Here is a 23,687-nt window from a genome sequence, read left to right on the forward strand (position 1 = left end):
GTTTATATCAAGAGTATTTATATTTATAGTTTAAAAATCCTTTCTGGTTATTAAATGTTAAAATGCCATAGTCGTACTGAAAACAGATGGTGTGTGAAACAGCACAATGTTCTGCTGTGTCCACACAGATCACATATGTGATGGAAAACTATACGTTTAGGGTTGTCACTTCTGTCTCTTTGAATCGCTGCACTGTGAGGTGATAAAACTGGCCCAAATGAACTCTGGTCCATCTAGAGCAGACCAAACAGATCTGGTAAGAAAGCAGACTTAAGACTTAAGTTGGCTTTGTTACATTAACCAACACTTCGGTTAATGGCAAGTGTTCGTAGTGACAGTGTCATCCCCTCAAAGCGTGAAAGTTTGCTTGATTTGGAAATGTTGGCACTCTTTGAAATCTCAACGGACTCCATTTGCCTTCCTGTTATCTACTCAAAGTATTGCTCTCTCCTATGCCGAATGAAGTGCATACATTTTTTTTGAATAGCTTCTTTCATTTTTTTCCTCTGAATTAAATTTTTTACACCTCAACGACATTGAAAACAGTTAACTTCAGAGTATACTTCCCTCCATATCGCCATTTACAGCAAAACTGGTGAGATTGGATTTTTGACTTTCTGAGTGGCCTTCTTGGTGCAATTCTAATTCTGACAGCTTCAGCCAGTCTCTTACCTTGCATTTGAGCCCTATTGCTGGCTTGGTGAGGATGGGCGGGGAGCATCCCCTCTCTTCCTCGTCATCTTCGTCATCATCCTCCTCCTCCTCGGCATCGCTGCTCTCGCTGAAGCAGCTCCTGTCGATGGATGCCGCTTCGTTTAACCTGGACAGGATCGACTGTGTCAGCCCCTCCCCAGTCCCGTCAAGAAGCCTAGGCTTCGGGCCCCTCTTCTTTCTTGGCGGCCGCCCTCTTCGCGTTGTGGGGGTTATGGAAGGGTGCCTCGCCAAGTCCAGAGAGTGAAAAGCTGAGGAGTCTCCTTGTCTATCAATAGAGAAAAGGGACGGTGGGCTGCACGAAGAGCCGGCCGTCCGGCTCTCCCCCAGAATCTCATCGTCTTCATCGTCCTCGTCTTCCATGGGACGGATCTTGGGTGGCCGCCCGACGCGCGTGCTGTTCTTTATCTTGCCCCAGGGGCAGTTTTTGGGTGGACGACCCCGCGGCCGACGCTCGCCATTCGTCGGCAGAGGAGGGTGCGCCGGGTCTGGGAGAGACGGCGGGCCGTGGACGGACGGGGAAGCTGGGGTGCTTTGGTTGATGGGAAACCCCAGGAAGCCCTTCGTTTCTTCATCCTCCACTCTCTGCTGCATCTGCCAGGGTGTTGTTGGAACCTTGTGGTTTGGTTTCATCTGCTCAGATCATAGAAATATATTAAAAATTTATCAAAGTAGGTCAAATAAACCCCCCAATTTTGTGTTGCCTACCCCCTTATGAATGCCATCGTCTGGTCCTTCATCATCCTCCTCTTCCTCCTCCTCTTCTCCATCCGTTTCAGAGACAACGGTGTTTGTGACAATGACCGGCGTCCAGCGGAGACACTCGGGGTCAACTTCCAGCTGTCGCGGCCGAGCCTTGAGGCGAGCCATGTGGTTGGTCACCACCTTTTCCCTTCGCACCAACACAAGCCTGCAAAAAAAAGGAGTGTTACAGTCGTTTCAACTTAAACAGTACTAGACTAACTTGAAATGTTTCTTTCTTTAAACAGAGACTTAAATGTACCATGTCACAAATTTGTTTGTTAACTGCACCGGTACAACCTTTATCTACTCCAGCACCTTCACAAGTTTGGTAAAACATCAAAAAACAACTTTAATTTGTTCGATCAGTGCAATGAGGAGCAGAACAGCCAATGTAAAATAAATAATGAAACTCCAACAAAAACACAAGGTTGACCAACTTTGTCAAACATGTACAAAATAAACTGCAACAAACCTTCTTTCAAATGGTTCAGAAAGTGGAATCTAGACTCTAATGCGATCTAGAATTTCTTTCAGCATCAGGACCGATACAGATGTTAATATCAGATCGGTGCATCTCTACACTTTATTTTAGAGATAAATCAACATGAAAATTTGGGGCAATATAAGTATTTGCAATTAATACCGCTGTTATGGCTGACGAGATATGTATTTCATTACTGTTTCAACATGTTTGGGGAAAAAATGACCAGAAACAGACTGCAACAGGATAAATATAAATATCGGTCATTCATATTGGCTTGGTTTTATTTAACGAACAGATACCGCCATCTTAAAAAGTGACTAATATCAGCCAACGTTAGCGTTGATATATCGTGCGTCCCTGCTTTACTTCTACGCGCGATCACGACGTGCGACAACTTGCGGAAACCCAAGCGGAGCTCAGAACCGCTCCGGACATGTGAAGCCGTGTGGCTTTAAGCCGTCGCTCCTGACCTGTCTCCTCGCTGCTCCAGCATGCTGAGGCTGTGCAGGGTGGTGGTGATGTCCTGCGGGCAGATGCCCGTCTTCTTGCTGAGCTGCCGTATGGTGAGCTGCCGGTCGCGGACCTCGTGGAGACACTCCAGCACCACGCTGCGCCAGTACGCCATGTAGGACAGCCGGCCCAGATCCGACAGAGGTTTTTCCGGGGAGCCGGGTTGCCCTTCCCGTTTTGACAGCAAGTAGCCTAGAAAGAAACGGAAACGATTTTACGCATTGTAAGACCACGGGCGACGTTTTCAGGCATTTTGGGTGGACGGGCGTCCTTACTAAAGTCGATGAGGAAGCGTCCATAGCCCTTGCGCTGGTATTGTGGAAGAATCATGATGCATGATACGTTGTATTTCTGTTGACAGTGCTTCTCCTGCAGAAGAACAGAATAAAAAATATTAGCAAGTTTTTTCTTTGTGAATGGACATCAGGGTTTTTATTCTGTTTTCATTCTTGCAGAAGGAAAAATGTTGATGAATGATCCTTCAATGCAGGATTGCAGGGTGTGTCTGCAGCGTTTATTTTACTTAATACAGTTAGATTTTTACTGCACTTGCAGAAGTATTCCCTCCCTCTGAACTCATGTCATAACCGCACACTTCCGTTTATTTTAAGACCATTTTATGGGCTAGATAAGGTAATGCATAATTGTAAGAAATGTTTGTTTTTTTCCCCCAAAATATTTGAGAAGTATGGCTTGCATCTGACCGGTCCATTCTAGATCAACAACAGGATGTTATCTTGCAGGTACAACTCAAATCTTCTGAGGTGTTAGAGCTGTAGATGTCCCATAACTTTTTTTGGGGAAAAAATTTTACAATGACTGTACAAATTTAGATAAATATCTACCTCAGGAAATCTGTCATATAAAAAAAATAATAACCTCTTTACGATTTAAAATAAAGATAAACTAAATTTAGCAAAAAGAGGATGGGTAGTTTTTTTCCTGTGAGATGGAAAAAGTAATGCTTTTATGTGTAAAAGCACATAAATTCCAACATAATGAAAAGAAAAAGATCTAAATGAATATTACTAGAACTTTCAGTGCAAATATTATAAGAACAATATTAAAAACTGTTTAAAATTTGTTGTTAAATCTAGATTTAAAACATTAGCTGCTTCTTTTAATTCCTTTAGCCAAAGTTATTAAGAGCCATTGTTTAAGGCCCAATGAGCCACTTGTGGCTAAACTTCTGCAACAACTTCTAGAATAAAAACTGAAGTTTGTGGCTGTAAGAAAATATGAAAAGGTTGTTGCGCACTGGTTCCAGTTCAAAGGTGTAAAGGTATTTATCTCAGGAAAACAGCTTTCAGAGAGACGTTCCGAGTCCTGCATACCTTGGAGAAGTAGCCGACCAGATGGCAACCTTTGTTGTCGTTCTGCGTGAGGACGTAGAAAAGGAAGGGCTCCACATCGTAGTAAAGGGTCTTGTGGTCCAGGAACAGCTTGGCCAGCAGACACAGGTTCTGACAGTAGATTGTGCTCACGTTTCCATCGACCTGTGGCGGGACGAGAGGGGAAGACGCCAATGATTAGGACTTTTGGTCTTGTCTTTTGACACCCGGTTGCGTTCCCTGAACACATTACTCACCTCAAAAACAGAAACCTCGTCTTTCCTGTAGATCTCGTTGGCCGGAGGGTGGAACCAGCTGCACTTCTTCATGTGCTGGTAGAGGATGCTGCGGCTCTTCATGTAGCGTAGGCAGAACTCACACAGGTAGAGCTTGGGGAGCCTATGAAGACAGATGAGAAGATGGTTAAACATGGAATAAGTCCATTCAGAGTACAGACGACAGCAAGCGGCAACTTGTGGCACTTTAGAAAATGAAACGATTGAAGGCAACAGCTACACCTATGAGCACCGACTGCAAGTCATGTACATTTTGTGCTGATGCTTTTCGTCACGTTAGCTTACCTGCTGTACTCCTGCGGGTACGGAGACGAGTACCAGGTCTGGATTTCAAACTTGCCAAATTCAATGACTGATGGACAGCGCATCTGTGGATCTGGTGGACCAGTCACGCCGACTTTCTGTTTGGGTGAATGACAGACGAGGAAATGGGTCACAAACAGCTCATCATTGACAAGATACCAACAGCGGTTACCAAATAAAGAGAATGAAGTTAGATACGTCCAACTTCAGATAGATGTTTAAGAAGAAATGGAATATTGCTTAAAATTGGCTCTTTTTCAGAACTAATGTTTAAGATTGGCACTGTTGCGTTAGCTAGATTAAGTTTTTAGTTAGCTTTGTCCACGGCTGTCTGATTGTCTGATAGACGTATTTCACTGGGATATTCCTAAAAGGACACATATTAAGACATGCAGAAACACACATGCAGGTTTAAGATGCCCAGGGGGAACAGGCCTTGTCCCAACTCTACCCTGTGGCTTTAATCCATTAAATCTTTACAGACCAGTGTGACGAGCCCTGAATGCAGTTTATGACAATCATCAAGTCTTTTCCACTGCTACTCATCCAGATTAATCGCACTTTTTACAGTGAAATAACTGCTCTGTCAGCACCAAACACTTCAGCACCCAGTGAGGCTATTCCAGTCAGGATCCAAGTTTTATTAAGGCCTCTGCAAAGCCGGCCAAACACCCACCGTCTCAGGTTTACTGTGACACATAAACCCAGGACATAAAGGAGCAGAATTTATGCTTTGTCTCTTTATCTACCGTCTAACCCGTCAGGGCAGTGACAGTAAAGTTTATGAGCCAAACTGACAAGTGGGAGTGGATGCGTATATACACAAGGAGAAAAAAGAAGAAAAGAGGACAACAACCTAGCGTAATCAGCGAGCAGCACAGTGTTTTGTCCTAGTTTGACCTTCTGCGTGTTGTACATTCGCGTCTTCCCCTCTGAGATAGTAAGGCATGCGTACCTGAAGCGCCAGCTCCTGGATATGTTTGAACAGTTCAATGTCTTTTTCTGTCAGGTTCTCGTGTCCGGGCAGTTTGTCTTCGTCCTCCCGCCAGTCGCTGCCATCCTGATTGTCTGCAAACCAAAACAATGAGCTGACATGAATGCATATCCGACGACACTAGAGAGCTACCAACATTAACACGAACAAATACACAAAGCTCTTGATGGTACGACAACTGAAGTGGTTAATGTTCTTCATGAAAACTTTAACATTTCCTCTACTCTGCAGTTTTACACTTCAAACTTCAAAATTACTTTAAATCATTAGAAATAACTTCACAAAAGCTGCAGATGTTTTCTTTTAAATCATTGCCCTAAAACGAATGAGACAAATTCGAAATCAGTAACAAATACAGAACGGTGCAACGTCTCAAAAAGAGGGATGTAAAGTTTTACGCATTTAATTCAAAGTACGGCATTGATATCTCTGACGGTAATAACAGACTCATCCTCACCACCCCCGTCATCTCCTTCTCCTTTCCGCCCCGCCTTCTTCCGAATGCGGCACTGCTGCGAGTAGTCCACCACCTCCTGCCGCGCCTTGCGGCCCGCCGGCGACGGCGTGAAGAACTTGGTGAGGGCGTCGATGAGGCCCTTGGTCTTGCTGTTGAAGTGCAGGCTGCTGTTGGACTGCTCATCGTCCCCGCGCATCGAAAAAAGTAGCCGGTCGTCGCCGGGGTAACCTTCGCAAGAGGAGCTGGAGGAAGAGTTGGCCGAGGTGGAGCGCTTCCTCCGACCTCGGCCTCCCAGCTTCTTGAAGGGTCGCCCTGGTCTGTGGGGAGAAGGACGGCAGGTTAGCCTGACTGAAGGAGAATAATCACTCTGCTTAGCATGTGTCGTAGCTGTTAGCTTTCGGTAGCACATACGGTATTTTGGAAAAGCATCTGGGGAACTTTTAATTGTATCCATAAACTTTAAAGTAACTTATTGGGACTTGCTACATTACAGCTTAGTCCACTTTAATTGTACTCCGCCTAAAAGCCTCGTCTCGGTTCGGTTGAAGTGAACTCTGGTGCGGTTTGAACGCATATGTGAACGCCAAGCAGGGAGAAAGCAGACTGTAGCGCAGGGCATTCTGGGTAAAAAACCCAAACAAAACAAATGTGAGAATCTAGCTCCAGAGGGAGAAGTGGCTCATGGTGTTTTACTAAAGACAAAAGAGAAATCATGCAACCGCTAAAATTTGACACCACTCTATTTTTTGTTTACATTTTTGTGACAAAGGAACGCTCAGTGTCATCTTTGGAGGCTTTTGTGTCGTTTCTTTTACTGGTTCTTGGTGCAGCGCCACCACAGGCGAGGAGGGAAACAGCTTACTCAAACAGTTTGGTTCATTTGACAGTGCAGTGTAAAAGAGAACCAGCTGAAAATGAAACAAATGTTGCCATTGTCCAATCAAACTGAGTCTGATACTTAGAAGCTGAAATTGTCGCCTATTCTTTGAAAATCAGCTCAACTTGGATCCGACTCTATGGAGTGTTTCTGTGAATATCAAGATTCCTAGTTGGATTCTGATCTGGACTTTGACTAAGCCTTTCAAACATGCGTACATGCTCTAACCTATTTCCTTCTTGATGTTGGTCTATGGTTATTGGCTCACATTGTTTTCTTCCAGGATCAATTGGATTTCATTCAGTGTTAAATTAAAGGTGGCTTCATAAAGCACATATCACTAAGTTTTATTTATAAATATCTTTTCAACATTGAATAATTTTCCTTCTACTTTACAGGAACAGGCTTCTGTTGTGTTAAATTCCTGAAACAAACTGATTAAATGAAACAGTTTTAATATAATTAAACGTGGAAATCCCTGTGGGTTTGTCCACCATACTTTGCGGCCAGTGTCCCCTCAGTACCTGTTCTTGGGCCGCCCCAGCGGCGCGCTGTATCGCCGTTTGATCTGTGCTGCCTTTTCGTGCAGAAGCGTCTTTCCCTTATTCCTGGGTTGGCAGATTTGACAAATCCACATGCCTGAGAAACAGAAAAGCAAAAAGAAACGACTGATTGCAGCTGAAACTCAGGAGATGGTTTTAACCTCCATTAACCTTTAACATTTCTCTTTTCCCCGTTTAATTTCATTTTCTCTTTTCATGCTCATATTCCGGTCAGCCTTGTTTCGCTCTTTAAAAGGAAAAGAGACTAACTGGTAATTTAGGGCACTGAATGTTTATAGCTAATTAAAATAGAAACAGAGTAAACTGGAAGTGACTCCTCAGAGCTTTTACGGGTGTTTATTTTTTTATTCCCTTTACAGGAAGAATTTTGTTAATTCCTCAATTTTCTCAAGCTCACCACAAGATGACGGAGCTGCATTTGAGTTAATTGCAAACATGAGAGCTAAACATAAAAATGCTGAATGGTGACGTTTCCAGCTGGTTTGGGTGACCACTTTAAAAACTTTACACAGCAATTACGAATTTGACACTATTACATGGATTACAGGATTAATCGATGTTAAAATGTTGCTTTGGCAGTGTGATGAAGCCATGAATGCGTCTGATTCTGGTTCTAAAAATCAGACAAAGAAGTCAGTTTCTTATTGATCAGCCACTCAACTACTAAAACAAATACAGAAAAATTAGAACAACATTTTTCCTCATTAAATATCTCAAAACTAAAGAAATTTCTCCATTTCTGGTGTAATAATTTCATCCACCAGCAGCATGGACAAAAATCAGACAAAGGTTTGATGCCTGGATGGAAATAATCTAATAATTCTTCATTTTCTGTTGAATTCAAAGCAGCTCTCTCCATCAAATGGTCTGGAGAACATTATTTTTTGTATGGGAACATAAAAAAGAAGAAGAAGAAGCAGGTCAGACCTTAAACTGGATCACCTGATCGCTGTATCTTTATCATTTACCTTTGGGCATCCGTGTGAGAGGCGGATCGCAGCACTCCATGTGGAAGCCCCGGTCACAAGAATCACAGAACAACATGTTATCCTGCAGAGCCAAAAAGACAAATATCAACACGTTGGATGATGATGGATGATAAACTGATTTGATCAAATGTTTAGTTTTTGAAGTCTACATTTTTGGAAAACCTTGATTTAATTTTTAATTTTAATTTTTTTTTTTTTTAACCAATGCACTTCTTGGCACGTAAGGGCTACTGTCTTCTTTGCCAAGTGTGTTTTAAAGTTTCAGGTCAACTATCATTAGGGCCAGACTGTGACTATTAATTTTTAATTATGTGAATAAAGTCATAATATTCCAATGATAAAGTTGTAATAATAAAAGAAGGAACTAGTAATTTTGCAGGAACCCCAATATGAAAAGTAACAAAAATAAAAATTAGGAATGTTGAGCATCTTTTCGAAGTTATACTAATAGTTGATACAGTTTCTGAATCTTTTAATACATCAGCATCAAATTATCATTCGTAGCAGAACGTTGAAACGAGTCTGCACAAACTCTGCTTTGTCCTGGTAATTTTAAAGTTTTGTTTTTTTTTGTAAAACTGCCTCTTTTTTCTGGCAGTATGACTGTAATCTTGTAAATAAACAAACATTTTTGAAGCCTTGAACTAATAGTCCATCACACATCTCATAGAAGAGCTGACGGGAATAAAAACACTTGAGAATATTTTCTTTCATTTCTTGTTTTAGAAAATAAAAAGGACAAAAAAAATAAATATAAATAAATAAATAAAATCGATTGAAATCAGTCTGGTATGATCTGGTATTTCTGAGCCATACTGCCCAGACTTAGCTGCATAGATCTCCTTTTACTACTAAATCTTTGCTCATAACGTCAGTCTAGTTCTGCCTTTAGAGCTAAACTCTACACGGTAGTGGAGCTCATTAATTCTGCTACCCTGATATGTAAAAAAGTTGTGAATTTGGTCACACGCTTTGAAACGATCAAATAAATTATTTCATCAAACGTCGCCCCTCTTTGCACGGCAGAGCAGAGGAATCGCTCGGCGGAGCAGATCCCCCTATCCGACTCTGAGAGCGAAGAGGAGCGCGCTGAGGGGATGCCGCCTGTCTGGCTGCCAGTCGGCCATGTTTGTTTCTCCACTCACCGCATTCTTCCCCTGATCCTGACAGCTGCTGCAGGTCTTGCATTCGATGCACTGCCACCACAGAGCTTTGACTCGCGCCGTGAGCTCTGGGGAAAACTTGAGGCAGGACGGGTGGCCTGTAGGAAAACACACACACGCAGATGAATGATTGTAAAAAATAAATAAATAAAAGATGAAGGGGGGCAGGACAACTTTGGGATCTGAAAGCCGTTGGAGGATCAAACTCAGCTGCAAAGATAGTGATCAGACATGAACGACAATCTGTCAGAGCTGAGGGAAGCAGAGGATCTTTTTTAGATTATGTAAGTCTAAACGAGTGAAACTAGATTGATTTGCTTCAGATAAACGTGTGCATCCTGCTTTATCGACACTAACCGCTGAAGCAGAAGATAAAGAAAACAATGGCTAAAAAAATACATTAAAAAAATAGCGCAACAGGAAACTCATATTCCTGCTGCGGGAAACAGATGGATCAACTAGAAAACTGATGGAAAGGTAGCTGAAGTTTGTGCAATTAACAGTACTGTTAGCGACATATTAAAATATTAAAGCCCTCTGAGGCTTGTGGTTGGCCAACTGCGATTAGAGGTGGAGATTACTGAAGCCGTCAGTTCAGAGGGAAAAGCTGAGAGCAGCTCCACTGACAGCTGAGAAGCAAAATATATAAAGATGTGGAAAGATTAACTTACACTCCTAATAAAAGGTGTGTATACAGCATTAAAGTCAATTAATTTGCATCTACTCACTAGAAAATAAAGAGCAGCTTTTACATCTCTACATTCTTTAACTGGAGGAAATAAACTTTCCTGTTAGGACAGAACTGTTTAAAAACTGAAAGGTTTTATGGAAGAAGGCAGATTTTGAGTCTGGTCGGCCACATTCATACTCTGTTGAATGATGAACCTTTTTCAGCTGCAGATTTTTACTGTACTGCTTTTTCTGGGGCTTACAGATCTTAGAAGGAGAATCAGTCCCACAGCATGACACCTCCTACACCTGGCTGAACAGAGGGCAGGTGGTGCTTTTCTGCACACATTTCCCCTTTGTTTCAAACTAGAGCTACAAATAAAGCTTAATCCAGCAATCAATTATTCTGATGATTAATCAGATAAGAATTAAAAATTGCATGTCCTATAGTTTTTATTTAACCATGTAAGCATTTTTATGCAATATTAGAAATACTTGCAAATAAAGAAATACTTTAAGAGTACTTTTTTTTAAAATAAGAAAATAAACATTTTATTCCCTAAAATGCAATAACATGGCATTTATTGAATTTGCATAAGGTGAAAATAAAACATCCCAAATGAGGAGTTTTGGCAGAAACATGTTTACAGACAAAGGCGTTTTATCTTAAATTCAAAATGTGTATTTTGTACAGTTGCAATTACTGTTCTGAGTCTGTTGTTTTTTCAGCAAATAGCCTTTTTTTGAGTCAGTTAACGATGAATCAATTACTAAATTAGTTGACAATTGTTTCATTAATCGATTAACCAGATTAATCGTTTCAGTCCTACATCAAATCCACCTGAGAAGTCTGTTGCTGAGACCAACATTCGTTTCACTGCTGACCTGATAACTTTTAAACATGGTTAAAAGTTTTTCCCCCCACTGAACAACTGTTTCCGTGTGACATTATGCACGTCTTAACCACAGATCCTTACACATCCGTCTTGAGTTGTGCTGTGTAGTCCAGCTTCAGAAAGCAACCCAGGGTCCATACATACTTCAGCTCATAATGGGTTTGAAAACTTTTTTGTCTGAATAAAATATTTGACAACATTTACTTCCAACGTTAAAATCAGGAGTTTGGACTCACCGCTGTTGCCACAGTCGGCGCAGGAGATGAGCTCCTCCGGCTTCTTGTCGCGGTTCTGCTCCTTGGTCCCCAGACAGAAGCTGCAGATGGGGATGGGCTCCGCCACGGGCTGCAGGAAGGACACAACCGTCTGTCAAATTAACGGCTTTAAACAAAAACAACACCGAGGCCTCGCGTCCCGCTACGGTCAACGAGCACCGCCGCATATATTAGTACACTAACGGACACCACAGAGCGTGTTTCTGTGTGTGAGCAGCTAGTTCAGGGTGATGAGGAGCGTGAGAGCTGCCGTGACGACAGGGATTGTATTATTTATGTGGCGCCGCCATGTGTCGGAGTCTGATCACAGGACGGTGGTTACGCGCCCTTGACTAACGGCGTTAGCTGAAGTGGTTTAGGTGGATGTTTCTGACCGCAGAGTGTCTGCAGCTGGGGAGGCTCAATGAGGAAACTTTAAAATGTACAAGCACGCACAAAACAAAGAAAAAAAACAGAATGATGTATGACCAGTGATGGTGGAAGGAACTGCAGGTGTACCTTTACCTCAGAATAGAGGATCGTCAAAAGAGCGTTGGTACGGCTGGTGTGTGTTCAGCTTAATGTGATGCAGGAATGTAACCAGTTTGGTGCAATCAGCTGAACTTTAGGTTTATATATGTTATAAAAACAGAATCCACACTGAACTACTAAAATGTTGTTCAACTTTGACACTGGTGACAGTCATGTTTTATTGGCCCTCGCTTATGTTTAGCAAGGTTTCCCTCAGAAAACTTGCTGAGCCCGGTGGCTGGGTGCTAGGGCTTGAAAATATCACTTGATATTATGTGTTATCAAAAGATTGGAAGATTTATACCTGAACATCAACTATAAAGTCTTAAAAAATGCAAACATTTTAAAAAGAGCCTGGTGGTCCGCCAGGCTCGTAATGCACTGGGGGAAAACCCTGTTTATTATGTTTCTCATCCAGTTTTATTTCAACATATTTTAGCGCTGCATAATAATGTTTAGAACTGCAACTAGCGATTGTTTTAGTTGCCGATTAAACGATTATTCTGATGCTCAATTGTACAAAATGTTGGCACAGATTTTTCATTCAAGCCTGTTTTATACAATATTATAGATGCATTAAAAGATTAAAATAAACTACTGCATTCTTTTTTTAAATCAGAAAATGAACATTTTATTGCCAAAAGTGCAATGACAGCATTCTTTTAGTGATCATTTGTAGCAAAGAGCGTAGCTAAAAAAAATACTTCAACCTGTGAAAAGCTTATCAATACAGTGGAGGGCTGATCAATTGACTATATTATGGTTTAACCAATAAATAATTGAATAGTTTTACATAATTTGAACTGGGTGAGGCTGGAATTATGCAACTCAAGGAGGTTTTGAATAGAACATATTTACAGATTTGTTTTTAATCTTAAATGCATCTATTTTTGCAGTTTTGGCTTAATTACTGCACTGTGTGTTGTTCTTTCAGTAAAATTGTCATTTTTAGAATCGATTACCAAATTAGTTGACAATTATTTCAATAACTGATGCATCATGATTAATCAGATTAATCATATCAGCAGAAATAAAGGCAATAATTTTAGTAATAATTCAATTAGAGAAACAAATGATAACTAATCACGTAGTATGTAGAAAGGAAGAAGTCTGGATGAAGTTATGTGGCGATTGAAATCAGTAGATTTTCAGCTCGACTGCCTTCCAATCGATCTGAAAATCTAAAACCTGATGCAAACAATGAGTCATGTGCAGATTAGCTGTTGCTGAGGAACAACGACTCGAAGTTAGCAATGTTCAAATCAAGTCAGAAGAAGCACAGAAAGAGAACAAGCTAGTTGGGATAGCAGACTCGTCAACTTTGGAGTCGTTCAGTCCTGATTTTAAAAGGGTAACAACATGGAAGAACGTTCCAAAGTCTTGGAGCCTCTTAAGAACGTCTCTGTCCAGAATGAGGAACTATCAGCGGATCTGCTGAAGATGTATGGATGCTACGGTCCTCTGGTCTGGTGTTTAACCACAAAGAAATTCAGATGCAACAGATATAAAGGTTCACACAGTTATTACAGCTTCTAAAGAAAAATCAGACTGAGATGGAAATTAGACATAATATTCAGATTTCTGCATTTTCGAAGAGCCTAAATGTGAGCAGATTGTTGAACCGAACTTCAAAGACAAGCATAATACCCTAACACAATTACTTGCTGTTTTCAGTAAACTGCAAGTGAAGATCTGCATTTAATCCAATACGCTCCATGTGTGCAGACCTCAAAAACAAAGACTCTTTATGAGCAGAAAGTGTCATGTGGGGAAAAGGAAAAAAAACAAAACTATTTTCAAAGTTAAAATAAACCCCAGTAGAAAATAATCATAAAAAAGAAGAGAGAGTTGATAAATTCCTGTCCAGTTTGTCAGACAGTGAGCATCCGTGTCAGAGAAGCAATAAAGATGGAGACTTGGAAAAGAGACACAGCTCTACGAGTAAGATGGGGAACATTGTGTTTAAAAAAAGAAAAATAGAAGAAAGTAAGCAAGTCAGCTACAAAGGCTCAGCTTTGTAGCTGAGCGGCAAAGAGAGAAAAGGCCTGGGCGAAAACAAGTTGCATGACATCTGGGCCGGTGCTTGCTAACAGCCGTGTGGGGGAAAAGCTAGAAACAAAGGGAAGGAAACGTCTTCAACAATCTGGCGAAGCTGAAGTGAAGCTTTTTGATCGCTTCGCTTTTATGTTGGTCCGATTCCCACAGTTTGAGTGCAAACATCTCACGCTGGAGGGAGGCGCTTCTGTTCCAACAAAAGCAAAAGGATTCAGACTGTAAGAAGCTAAAAAAAAATACACCAATCCCAAAACCTCCTGCAGCTTCAAAAACCACTACAATTACGATAGAAATTATAAAATGGAGCTGTTTTTAGTAAGTATTTTTGTAATCAGCCTTCTTTAGTCACTTTTAACAAATGTAAAGTTATTTCACACAAAGCCTAAACTGCATAGAACTATTAAAAAAATCAAAAACATTTTCCATATTTGCTATTAAATGAAATTCTTCTGAGAATTTCATTTAATAGCATTAGCATTAGCAGCTGTCAAACAGCTGCTAATGCCTTAGACTCCTTTATGAGGCTTATGAAACCAAGACACCAAGCGTGTTGTTATCTCACACAGTTTCAGTTGTCATCTGCAACAGGAAATGGAGACGGCAGTAAACGCTCGGCTGGATTTACATAAAAGAGAAAGTTTATTTTAAATTGAACTCTGTAAAAGATCATTATGCGTTTGTTAAGCCGTCAGCGACCTGCGGTCAGTCGATCCCAACGCCCGGCTAGCAGACAGCAGCGTTGGCAGCAGCGTAAAACGAGACGGAAAAATCTCGCCGAATTCTAGAGGTCGCCGTGATGAAAGCAACTTTTAAAGCATCATTTTGTGCGATAAGAGCTAATCGGTGTAGATAACAGAGAGGTGGAAGGTTTTGGGGCTTCATCTAACAATTATTTTTGAAATAGATTATTCTATGGCAACTTTTTTTAACGCAATTGATCAATGAATTAATCTGATTGCTTAGATTAATCAATTAACCCGATCATTGATTAATCTGATGATTTAATCATCAAATTGATTAATTGAATTAAAAAAATTGGCATGTTCTGCATATTTTTCATTTAATGTCTTAAGTTTTTGTACTATGCAAAAATACACTAAAAGAAACACATTAATTAAAGAATTGAACATTTTATTGTCCAAAATGCAATGACAGCTTTCCTTTACAGAATTTGAACCAAATCTGCCAGTTGAGGAGTTTTAGGTAGAAGATATTTACAAAGGTGATTTTACCTTAAATGCAAAATATATTCACATTTTGTGCAGTTTTGGCTTAATTATTGCTATGAAGGTGTAATTGATTCAGCAAATGGCCCTTTTTTAAAAATCTGTGTAGTTCAGTCAAAGATTATTCGACTACTAAATTAGTTGACTGTTACTTCAATAATCAATTAATCACGATTAATCGTTTCAGGCCTAGATGGTTTACAGATCGATTCCGAGGTTTTTAACATTACTTTTAAAATGCTGCCTATATCTGACTCCGGAGTGAACTGAGCAAACCACAACAACAACACTGACGTTTCACACGGCACTCTGGTGTGGGAAACACGAGAGAAAAAAGGATTTAGTTTTGTAAAGTGTAAAACACAAAAATGCATTCATGTCATTTTATTTGATCCATCTCTGTGAAGACGTGCAGGAGTGTTGGGTTGCATTGGACTGCATTGGGGGCAGTCCAATGCAATCCATCTTGCTAACAACCAACACCTTCCGCCGGTGCACAGCTGTGGCAAACGACGGCGGAACGTGGTGTCAAAGTCACATCGAATTCGTTTTAGTTGTTCCCATTGGAATCGCATTCAGAAAGATTGGACACGAGTTGGATTCTGGACAACACATAGACGTGACTCAAAAAAAAAGGAAAAAAAAAATCAGTTTTGATAGTTCACATTCATTCTAACAAGTCTGTCCTGGTAACTGGCCTCAAAATAAAACTAAAAATTCTGATTTGATCCACATTTGCCTGCAGTGTGAACACAGCCTTAGTGACTCTGCAGACAGAAAAAGACATAAATTGGTATCAGTTATAATTTAAATCAGCAGGTCGGCCTTTTAAAAGATTAGTGATCCTCCAGAAAACTGCCATCGATTCACCACTACTGTAAATATATCCACAACCATCAATAAACTATCGGATCCAGCTTCTCTTGATGGAGATGTCTTTCCTTTCTGCCAGTTTACTTCAACTTCCATTTTCTCAGTCCATCTAACTACTGTGAATTTTATGGTTGCAAAGCGAAGAGATATTTTATGTTTATGTTACAGCTGCACATTTACCAGCACTGTAATATTGCTGTACACCACATAAGACAACCTACTTTGCCTGTACTAAGCGTGAGTTTGACAGACGACTCGTTATCCGGGGCTGGACAATATGCCTGAAAAACATATCGCAATATAAGCGTTTCACTTCAATAGATGGATAATTATTGATTCGTATTTTGTGTTAAATATTGGAAATTCTGCTGATTTTTAACATTCCTGTTTTATCCAGTTTTCACTCAACATAGTATTTTTAAGCAGCTATGAGGCACTGTGCTGCAAGATACTGAACAAGTTGTTGCTAGGTAACCAAGGAGCGAGTTAGTTGATGCCACCTAGCCGTGATAGGTTGAGAGGCTAAAGGCTTTCCTCTACCTACATCCCCAGAATGCTGTGCGGTTCTAGCTCGGAGTTCAGTGAAATTATTGAAAATCCTATCAAACGCATTATCTATTGATACTGATCATGTGCCTATTGCAATATATATTATTGATTTACTGCCCATCTTATCTGGGGTCTACGTTTGCTATAAACCCAAAGCAGAAAGACCTTAACATTATTTACTTTTTATTGCAAGAATAAAGAAGTAAAATTACCACAGACACCAGTATTATTACCAATTTTCATCATCGCTCAGCCCTACTGTACACGGGTTCCGATGTCGTTGCAAAGTAACAGGCTTTAGAGTCAAAGGTGATTTAAACAGAAGCAAAATTCTCCAAAAAACCTCAACATGTCAAAACATGAAGAAATCAGAGTAACCAAAACTGAATAATTCTGTACAATGCATATATTCTGTTGGAAAAAACAAACAATGGATTAAAACCTGAGAAACTCATTAAGTCTTAAGATAGCCTTTGTCCAAACAGTGCAGCAGCAAAGAAGCAGGTAGGCACGTTGTTTTGGCTGGGAAGAGACAGGGACAAGAACTTGATTTATTAGGTTCATTTCCTTCTGACTCAGGCTGCTTGCAACACACACACACACAAACACACACCGCTCCCCGTTACACCTAATGCAGCACAGCACCTGAGAAACACAGACAGGGACGTGGTGAAAGGAGGAAGAGGTAAACACACAGCAGAGGAGGAAGGAGGAGGATAAGCAGCAGCTTAACAGTGAGAGGTTTTATTTTTTGGGGGTTTTTTTTCCCGCCCCGATAGTGGAGAATATTAAACTATAATCCTGCACTGGGGTGCAATTAAACTGAAAACTCTCCATATGATCTGAAAACATCCTGAAAATAATTCTTGAGCTTAACAGAACAAAGCTGTGGAGCAACACAAAGCCACAAGATGTGAAAAAGAAACAGAGGGAACGCAAAAAAAAAGAAAAAAAGAGAGAACGAGTGAGCGGGAAAATAAAGAGAGACACGGAGAGGAGACAAAAATAACAACCCAGAGGGCAAAAAACCAGAGAAAATCTGCAGCAGTGGCAGCCTGGGTATGACCAACACCTCAATCATTCCTGACATTTAACCCCTTAAACGTCGCAAACGCGAGTGTCACCTTGGCTACAACTGGGTTCAGATTACAGGCTGCTACTGAAAATTAATCCCCAGTAGATACTTAAAAAAAAGAAAAAAAAAGAAAGAAAAGCTAATCCTGCTTCAGTGGCAGGGATACAGGAGCTGCAAAAACACATTCCTCCTGAGAACTGCTCCTCCTCGTTTCAGACTTTTTCTACCCTGGCTGCCAAGACGGCAGTTAGCAACACGACGACACTCCGTAGATTTCTCACTGTCACTGTTTCTCATGGCCGACATTTCTATGAAGGACTGAGAATGTTTTGGTGGGGTTTTTTTATTTTACTTTTAGGTAAGGATTTTCAGGAACCGAATTCCTCCTGAAGTCCCGCCTCGTGGTGACGGCTAGCAGCTAGCTAGCTCTTCAAAATAGCGCCTTATCTGAATTCAAAACCCGTCTGGTGGGTAATCGGTTTTTCTTTAGAAACACACCCAGGTGGTGTTAAATCATAGAAACAACTAGTTTCTTTACTCAGCTTTATTCCGCCATGTGCATCCTCCGCACAGACATGCAGAGAGCAACGAAGAAGAACACAAACCCATTACATATGCTCCTGGCATAACAGTGCCCCTAGTGGGTGGACATGTAATACAAATAAAACAAAGGAGTAACAGGTGGAAGCGCCAGGTGAGCGGGACCCGGTCCGACCTCGCCTGACTCAACCGCCCACGGTGTGTCTCGAAAGCGCTCACGGCCCTGTGCGCATGTCTGGTGTTTGGGATTCAAAAAAAATTATAATCTAATATATATATATATATATATATATATATATATATAGTTTTCAAATATTTTCCATCAGTAATGTGATATTAATACTCTAGAATTGAACTGGAAGAGAAAGAAATCAAAAGACGGTCAAAATGTAAAAGTTACAATAGAAGTTATGTTATTAAGTTTAAGTTTATTATAACTTTGGTTTTATCAATACTTCCACTTTGATTTTTTTTTGTCACTTTGTTGACCCTCCTGGGCCACCGTACTTTTCTGCACACTGCAAAGATCACGAAATTGTGCAGTTTCTAGTACCAATATCTTTTACAAATAAAAAAAACTAACTTAAATGTAGCTTTTCAGCAAGAAGTCGAGATTTATTTTAACTAAATAATTCTTGAGTATAAATAAAGTACCAGTTCCACAGGCAGATTTCTTCAACTTAAAATTAAAAAGATGTCTTCTTATGCATGGAACAAATGTGCAATTTTTATCTACAGTGAAGAATTTTTTAGTTAAAACAAGCTTACATATGTTGAAAAGTTACCTTTTAGTTTTGCCTTATTCAAATATCTGCACTAGAAATTAAACCAAAATTACTTAGTTAGATGTGTTTTTGCAGTGCAGATGGAAGTAGACATTTTTATCGAGGTGAATGACTTTGGCTGCAAAAACCTTCAGGTATGATGGACTCTTTTCTTTTTTAATCCAAATTAGCAAAATAATGACAAGATGAGCTGAAAATATAATTTTTTTGAGTCCAGAATGTAGTTTTCTGTTAAACTGTTCAAAACAAAATCATATTACACTTAGAAAACATCCTCAACTGATTCATCATGATCTCTGCATGAGCAATGATGATTTAAAAAGTTTTTATTTTTGGTAATATTTGCAGCTAAATGTTGCACTATTACAGATGCTGCAAACTGGGATGAGAAGTTACAGAAAACACCAAACTGAGCTCCAGTATTCCCTACTAAAACAGAAGCTTAGAGAAAGACAAGAAAAGGAGAGAACAATGCGGAAAAGAAATAATAGAAGAAAAAACAAAGTCAAGATGGACACACAGCAGAGCAAATTTAATCAGTAAAAATCTCAAATTCCTGAACGCCAACCAGCTTCCAGTCACTCTGTAACTTCATGAAATATCAAACTCCCCTGTCTTCCATCAGCTCTCCATAAAAACATTAACTCTATATACATAAATATCTAAGTAGAGGTTAGCCAGGGAGCAGAAATCTTAACGACAGCATCAAACGGCGGGCAGCTGGCCGGCCTCCAGCCGTTACTTCCACAGCTGCTCCACACATTGGCTCTGCTGCAGACGCGCTGCCAGTGCCAGATGCCGCTCACTGACTGGTGGGCTCAAGGTAAACGCTCCCCACTGGGTGATAATGCTGGAGGACCTCCATTTGTCTCTGCACCGAATGGGATTTTCTTTGACTATGCCACCGTTTTGATCTAAGCCACTCTGGCATAGCTCTGGATGTACGCTTAGGGTCCGTTTCCTGCTGGAAGGTCAGTCTCTGGTCTAGTCCAAGTCTTTTGCAGGTTTTCATTTAGTGGTGGAGTGTATTTTTTTTTATAAAAGCAAAAAAAAAATCCTTTGCTTCATTCTTAAGTACTTTGTGTTTAGTACATAAAAATAGAAATATTAATGTTTGCGGTTGCGAGCTGATAGATTGAGGGGAAAATAGCAAAGAGGTTCTGATACTACGGCAATGAGATGTTTACAAGAGAATAAATATTTTCCTTTCTTTACAAAAAAAAAAAAAGAAATTACAAATTACAGAAAATATCAGAAGAAAAAAAAAAACACTTGCTTTCATTTCAATCACCCCTTATGGGAAATAACATGGAATCAAAGCTCAAAGAAATATGCGCTGTAAAACACGGCTGTAGGCAGAAAATTAGCTTCTGACAGGGGAGCACCGATTTGCAGGCCAGTCAGTTTACCAGCCAGTCTGCTTATCAGTGCCGATTTCCTTCATTTTGGAAAATCAGTACTCAGCCAAAAATATGCAATCAGTGCACCCCTCATTTACGAATTAAAAAAAAGAAACATTTCAGAATCTCTAGACATTATGACCGGATTTACAAATGCAAACAAAATCCCAACGACATGCTGTAACTGCAGCAGAAGACGGGAAAGAAAACACATCACAGCAGTAAAAATCTGCCGGCCAATCAGCATTCGCTATGAGGATGCGACAGCTCCTGGAGCTGAAGATACGGTAGCCACCGAGAACGAAAGACATATTACATCAGGGGAAGGTTAGTGGGACGGTTTGAAGTGGGGGGGGGCTAAATGTGAGGTGTGCGTAGCGAACGCGTCAGGTTTTTCACACGTCCTCGCCGTGACACGGCCTGGCTACGTGGAGAACTCTGGTTCACCCCGCTCCAGCTGTTAGGGAGAGGGCAACCGGCGGGCAGGAAGGCTGCCTTCACCTACTGTGATTGGATGAACAACAACACACACGCTAAAGTACATAACCACACACACACACACAGCTGAACGTTAAGCCCATCCCACCTAATGGCTGCTCAGGGAGGCAATGAGCTTTGCCACCTATACATCCATGACCCCTCGTTGACTTCCCTCACCCATTTCTCTCCCCCTTCGTGACCTGGCAATGGCACCCTATTAGGGGAGCCAGAAATAGGCTTCGGGATCCCGTTTGAATAGAACGCCCCCGATGCAACCATCAGCTGCAACCGAATGCACAAATCTTCCCGCAAATGGGGTCAAAGCTAGTGCTCAGCCATTTGTTTTGATTTCCCTCCGCTCGCCCTCTCTCACTTCTTTCCCCTGGAAATCATATCTGCCAGCGATCATGCGAGGCGATGATGCACCAGTGGAGAGCCCAGTGAAGCAGGGTGTAGGGACAGGGGGAGGGGGGAGTGATTACGCAACAGCAATCTCTGCCTTTATTTGTGGCGCACAGTTTAATCTTTTTGACACATATGCCGCTCACACCGGCGGCGCTGGCGATAACCCACGCCGAGTCGACGGCGATGCTGGGAAAACACAACAGAGTGGCGACAGGAAAAGCTATCAGACTGACTCGAATGCCAACGTCCGGAACTCTGCGGCAATTTTGTGATTTTCTCTGAAGGCTGGAGGAATGACTGACTTTGCTGCCTTCTAGAGTGCATCTGGTATTTTGTGGATGTTTGATAGTGAATAAGGAAGTGAATTCTAACAGGGACCGGAAGATATTTAAACTTTATTTTAGTAGGTAAAACCTTTCGGAGCCATTTATAAAAGGAGTGCCGGTTAACGGCGCACCGATTGGAATTTTCTGGCCGATTGCTGATTTTTAAAAAGCCTGATCAGCTGATTCTAACTTTGGTTGATACCCGCTCCAGCTCCAGCATAAGTTATTTCTGTAAAATAACTTATGCTGTCAGGTAGGCTTAAAAAAACCTAATAAAACCAGCTCAGTTTGAGTATTTTTTCTTCTTCGAAATACACAGCTTTGCACAATCGTTTCAAAGTCCTCCCACTAATGATAATTTGATGCTCGTGTGTGAAAAAATGAAATATTTCTATTAAGTATTCTCTCAGCAAAGTACAATTTCACAACATGCTCAACATTCTTCACTTTAACCGTTTTGTGTTGGAGTTACTACTTTGCTCTCTTAATAAGAGTTTAATCTTGTAATTAAAGATGTATATATTAGGCTCTTCCTAATGTTCAACCATAAACTTGAAATAAATAGAAACTTTAAAACACATTTGTCAAAGAGGACAACAGGCCTTAGACTCTGTGAGTTAATCAATAGAAATCGATTTATCACCCAGCCCAGACTTTGCTTTCACAGAGATTGGTTTTACACACAAATCTTGACCGATTGGCCAAAATGTAGAAAATTGGGGCCGATCAAGCGGTTGATCGGTGCACCCCTCATGTCAGTCTGTATGTTCTGTGAGAACCACAGAGTGCAGCTTGTGTACAAAGCAAACTTTTGAGCCAATCTGCTCACTTTCAGCACAGTTTCACACCCAAAAGCGATATCCTGTAACAACTTGTTGATTCATTGAGTTTATTTTTTAGAACTGCAAACCAGCATATTAAAAGTACAAACGTATTACTTAAACTAATGTTTGCCCACCTAGCTCCAGAGAAACAGGTCACTCTCCGTTTTCCCCTAAGAGGGTCACCATGTTGGGCCGACCCCGCGTGACCCCCGGCCTGCTGTCTGGGCTAATCCTTTCGTCTGGGTTTCTGCTGTTGGCATCTTCACTGTGTTTGGCACCCCGGATCTTAGACAAAGCTCGCAGCGAGCCGCAACACTGGTCAGATCGACGAAAGCTGGGTAAGGGGCCGATAGCGGAAAGCGCTCAGGTAGATTTAAGACGCTGTAACTCGGGGTAACGGGTCTGCTGAGGTTAGCAGACGACTGCTCTTCCTGATCAGGTTACAGAGGTGGGTGTGTTCCCTCTCTCCTCTGTCGCCTGCATGTCTGCCTCCCCCCTCTTGTTCTGTCTCCCTCACTTTCCTCTCCCTCTTTCTCCTTCCAGAGGCCAGAAGCTTGCATCATCCAGGCCTCGCCCTCTAGCTCTGCTACACGCCACCTCCTCTTTTCTCCTTCTTGTCCGCGTTGCTTCCCTTTTCCCTCGCTTTCCTTCTTTCTTCTTCGTATCTCCTGACAGATGCTGACAGGGAGCAGCCTCCTGCAGCTGGTCTGCGCTCGCTGCAGGAGGCTGGGAGCCACATGACTCTCCAAGCCTGACCTCATCTTCCTCTTTTAACGGGTGAAAACAAGTCTGCCGGCCACGGACGAAAAACAAACAAGGCATACCTGTGAAGGCATTACTCACGCGCCTGTCTAAAAAAGAAAAAAAGAAAGAATGAACAACATGGCAGTGGGACAAAGCCTTAAAAAATACAGATTTCAAACCAAACGATTTGGCGTTGACGATTCACGTCCCAGTTTAAGTGCTCAATGTTCAAATTACTCAAAATTATCATGCGAAAGCTGGAGTTAATTTTACGGCAAAAAAAAAAAAGTTGATAACCCCTAACTTCAAAACGACAAATACGTTTTAAAAGCCTGACAATCATGTATGAAGTTCATGTTCTTTGTGTCCAAACCGGGTCATCCGGATTGGTTTAAACCAGAAGCTTTTACAAACCAAACGAGTCATTTTGCCCTCGGTGCGGCTAAACCAAACCTGTCTGGAGCCACAAATGTTAAATAACCTTTTATAAAAAGAAGGCTTCCGTATTTTTTTACAATAGGAAATTTGTGGTTACTTTTAAAAAAATGATAATTTTTTCTGTTTTTAGGTTTTCAAAACAAAAAAAAAACATAAAATGCATATTTTTTTTAAAAAAAAAAGAAAAAAAGATGA

At 41.0% G+C, this 23,687-nt stretch overlaps 1 protein-coding gene across 1 annotated transcript in view; it reads right to left on the bottom strand.

Moving 5' to 3' along the window:
- kat6a (K(lysine) acetyltransferase 6A) overlaps nucleotides 1-23,687 on the bottom strand; it is a 33,881-nt gene that overhangs the window by 5,769 nt on the left and 4,425 nt on the right. Inside the window, exons 3-15 of the mRNA XM_008417660.2 lie at nucleotides 11,224-11,332; nucleotides 9,405-9,520; nucleotides 8,239-8,320; nucleotides 7,232-7,346; nucleotides 5,831-6,147; nucleotides 5,335-5,447; nucleotides 4,362-4,477; nucleotides 4,038-4,179; nucleotides 3,784-3,945; nucleotides 2,725-2,818; nucleotides 2,410-2,641; nucleotides 1,420-1,621; nucleotides 673-1,344 (exon numbers count right to left, since the gene is read on the bottom strand). Coding sequence (XP_008415882.1) covers nucleotides 673-1,344; nucleotides 1,420-1,621; nucleotides 2,410-2,641; nucleotides 2,725-2,818; nucleotides 3,784-3,945; nucleotides 4,038-4,179; nucleotides 4,362-4,477; nucleotides 5,335-5,447; nucleotides 5,831-6,147; nucleotides 7,232-7,346; nucleotides 8,239-8,320; nucleotides 9,405-9,520; nucleotides 11,224-11,332 — 2,472 coding nt within the window. The remainder of the gene's footprint in view (nucleotides 1-672; nucleotides 1,345-1,419; nucleotides 1,622-2,409; nucleotides 2,642-2,724; nucleotides 2,819-3,783; nucleotides 3,946-4,037; nucleotides 4,180-4,361; nucleotides 4,478-5,334; nucleotides 5,448-5,830; nucleotides 6,148-7,231; nucleotides 7,347-8,238; nucleotides 8,321-9,404; nucleotides 9,521-11,223; nucleotides 11,333-23,687) is intronic.

This window comes from Poecilia reticulata, linkage group LG9, assembly GCF_000633615.1.
Source record: "Poecilia reticulata strain Guanapo linkage group LG9, Guppy_female_1.0+MT, whole genome shotgun sequence".
In the NCBI taxonomy this organism is placed as follows: Eukaryota; Metazoa; Chordata; class Actinopteri; order Cyprinodontiformes; family Poeciliidae; genus Poecilia; species Poecilia reticulata.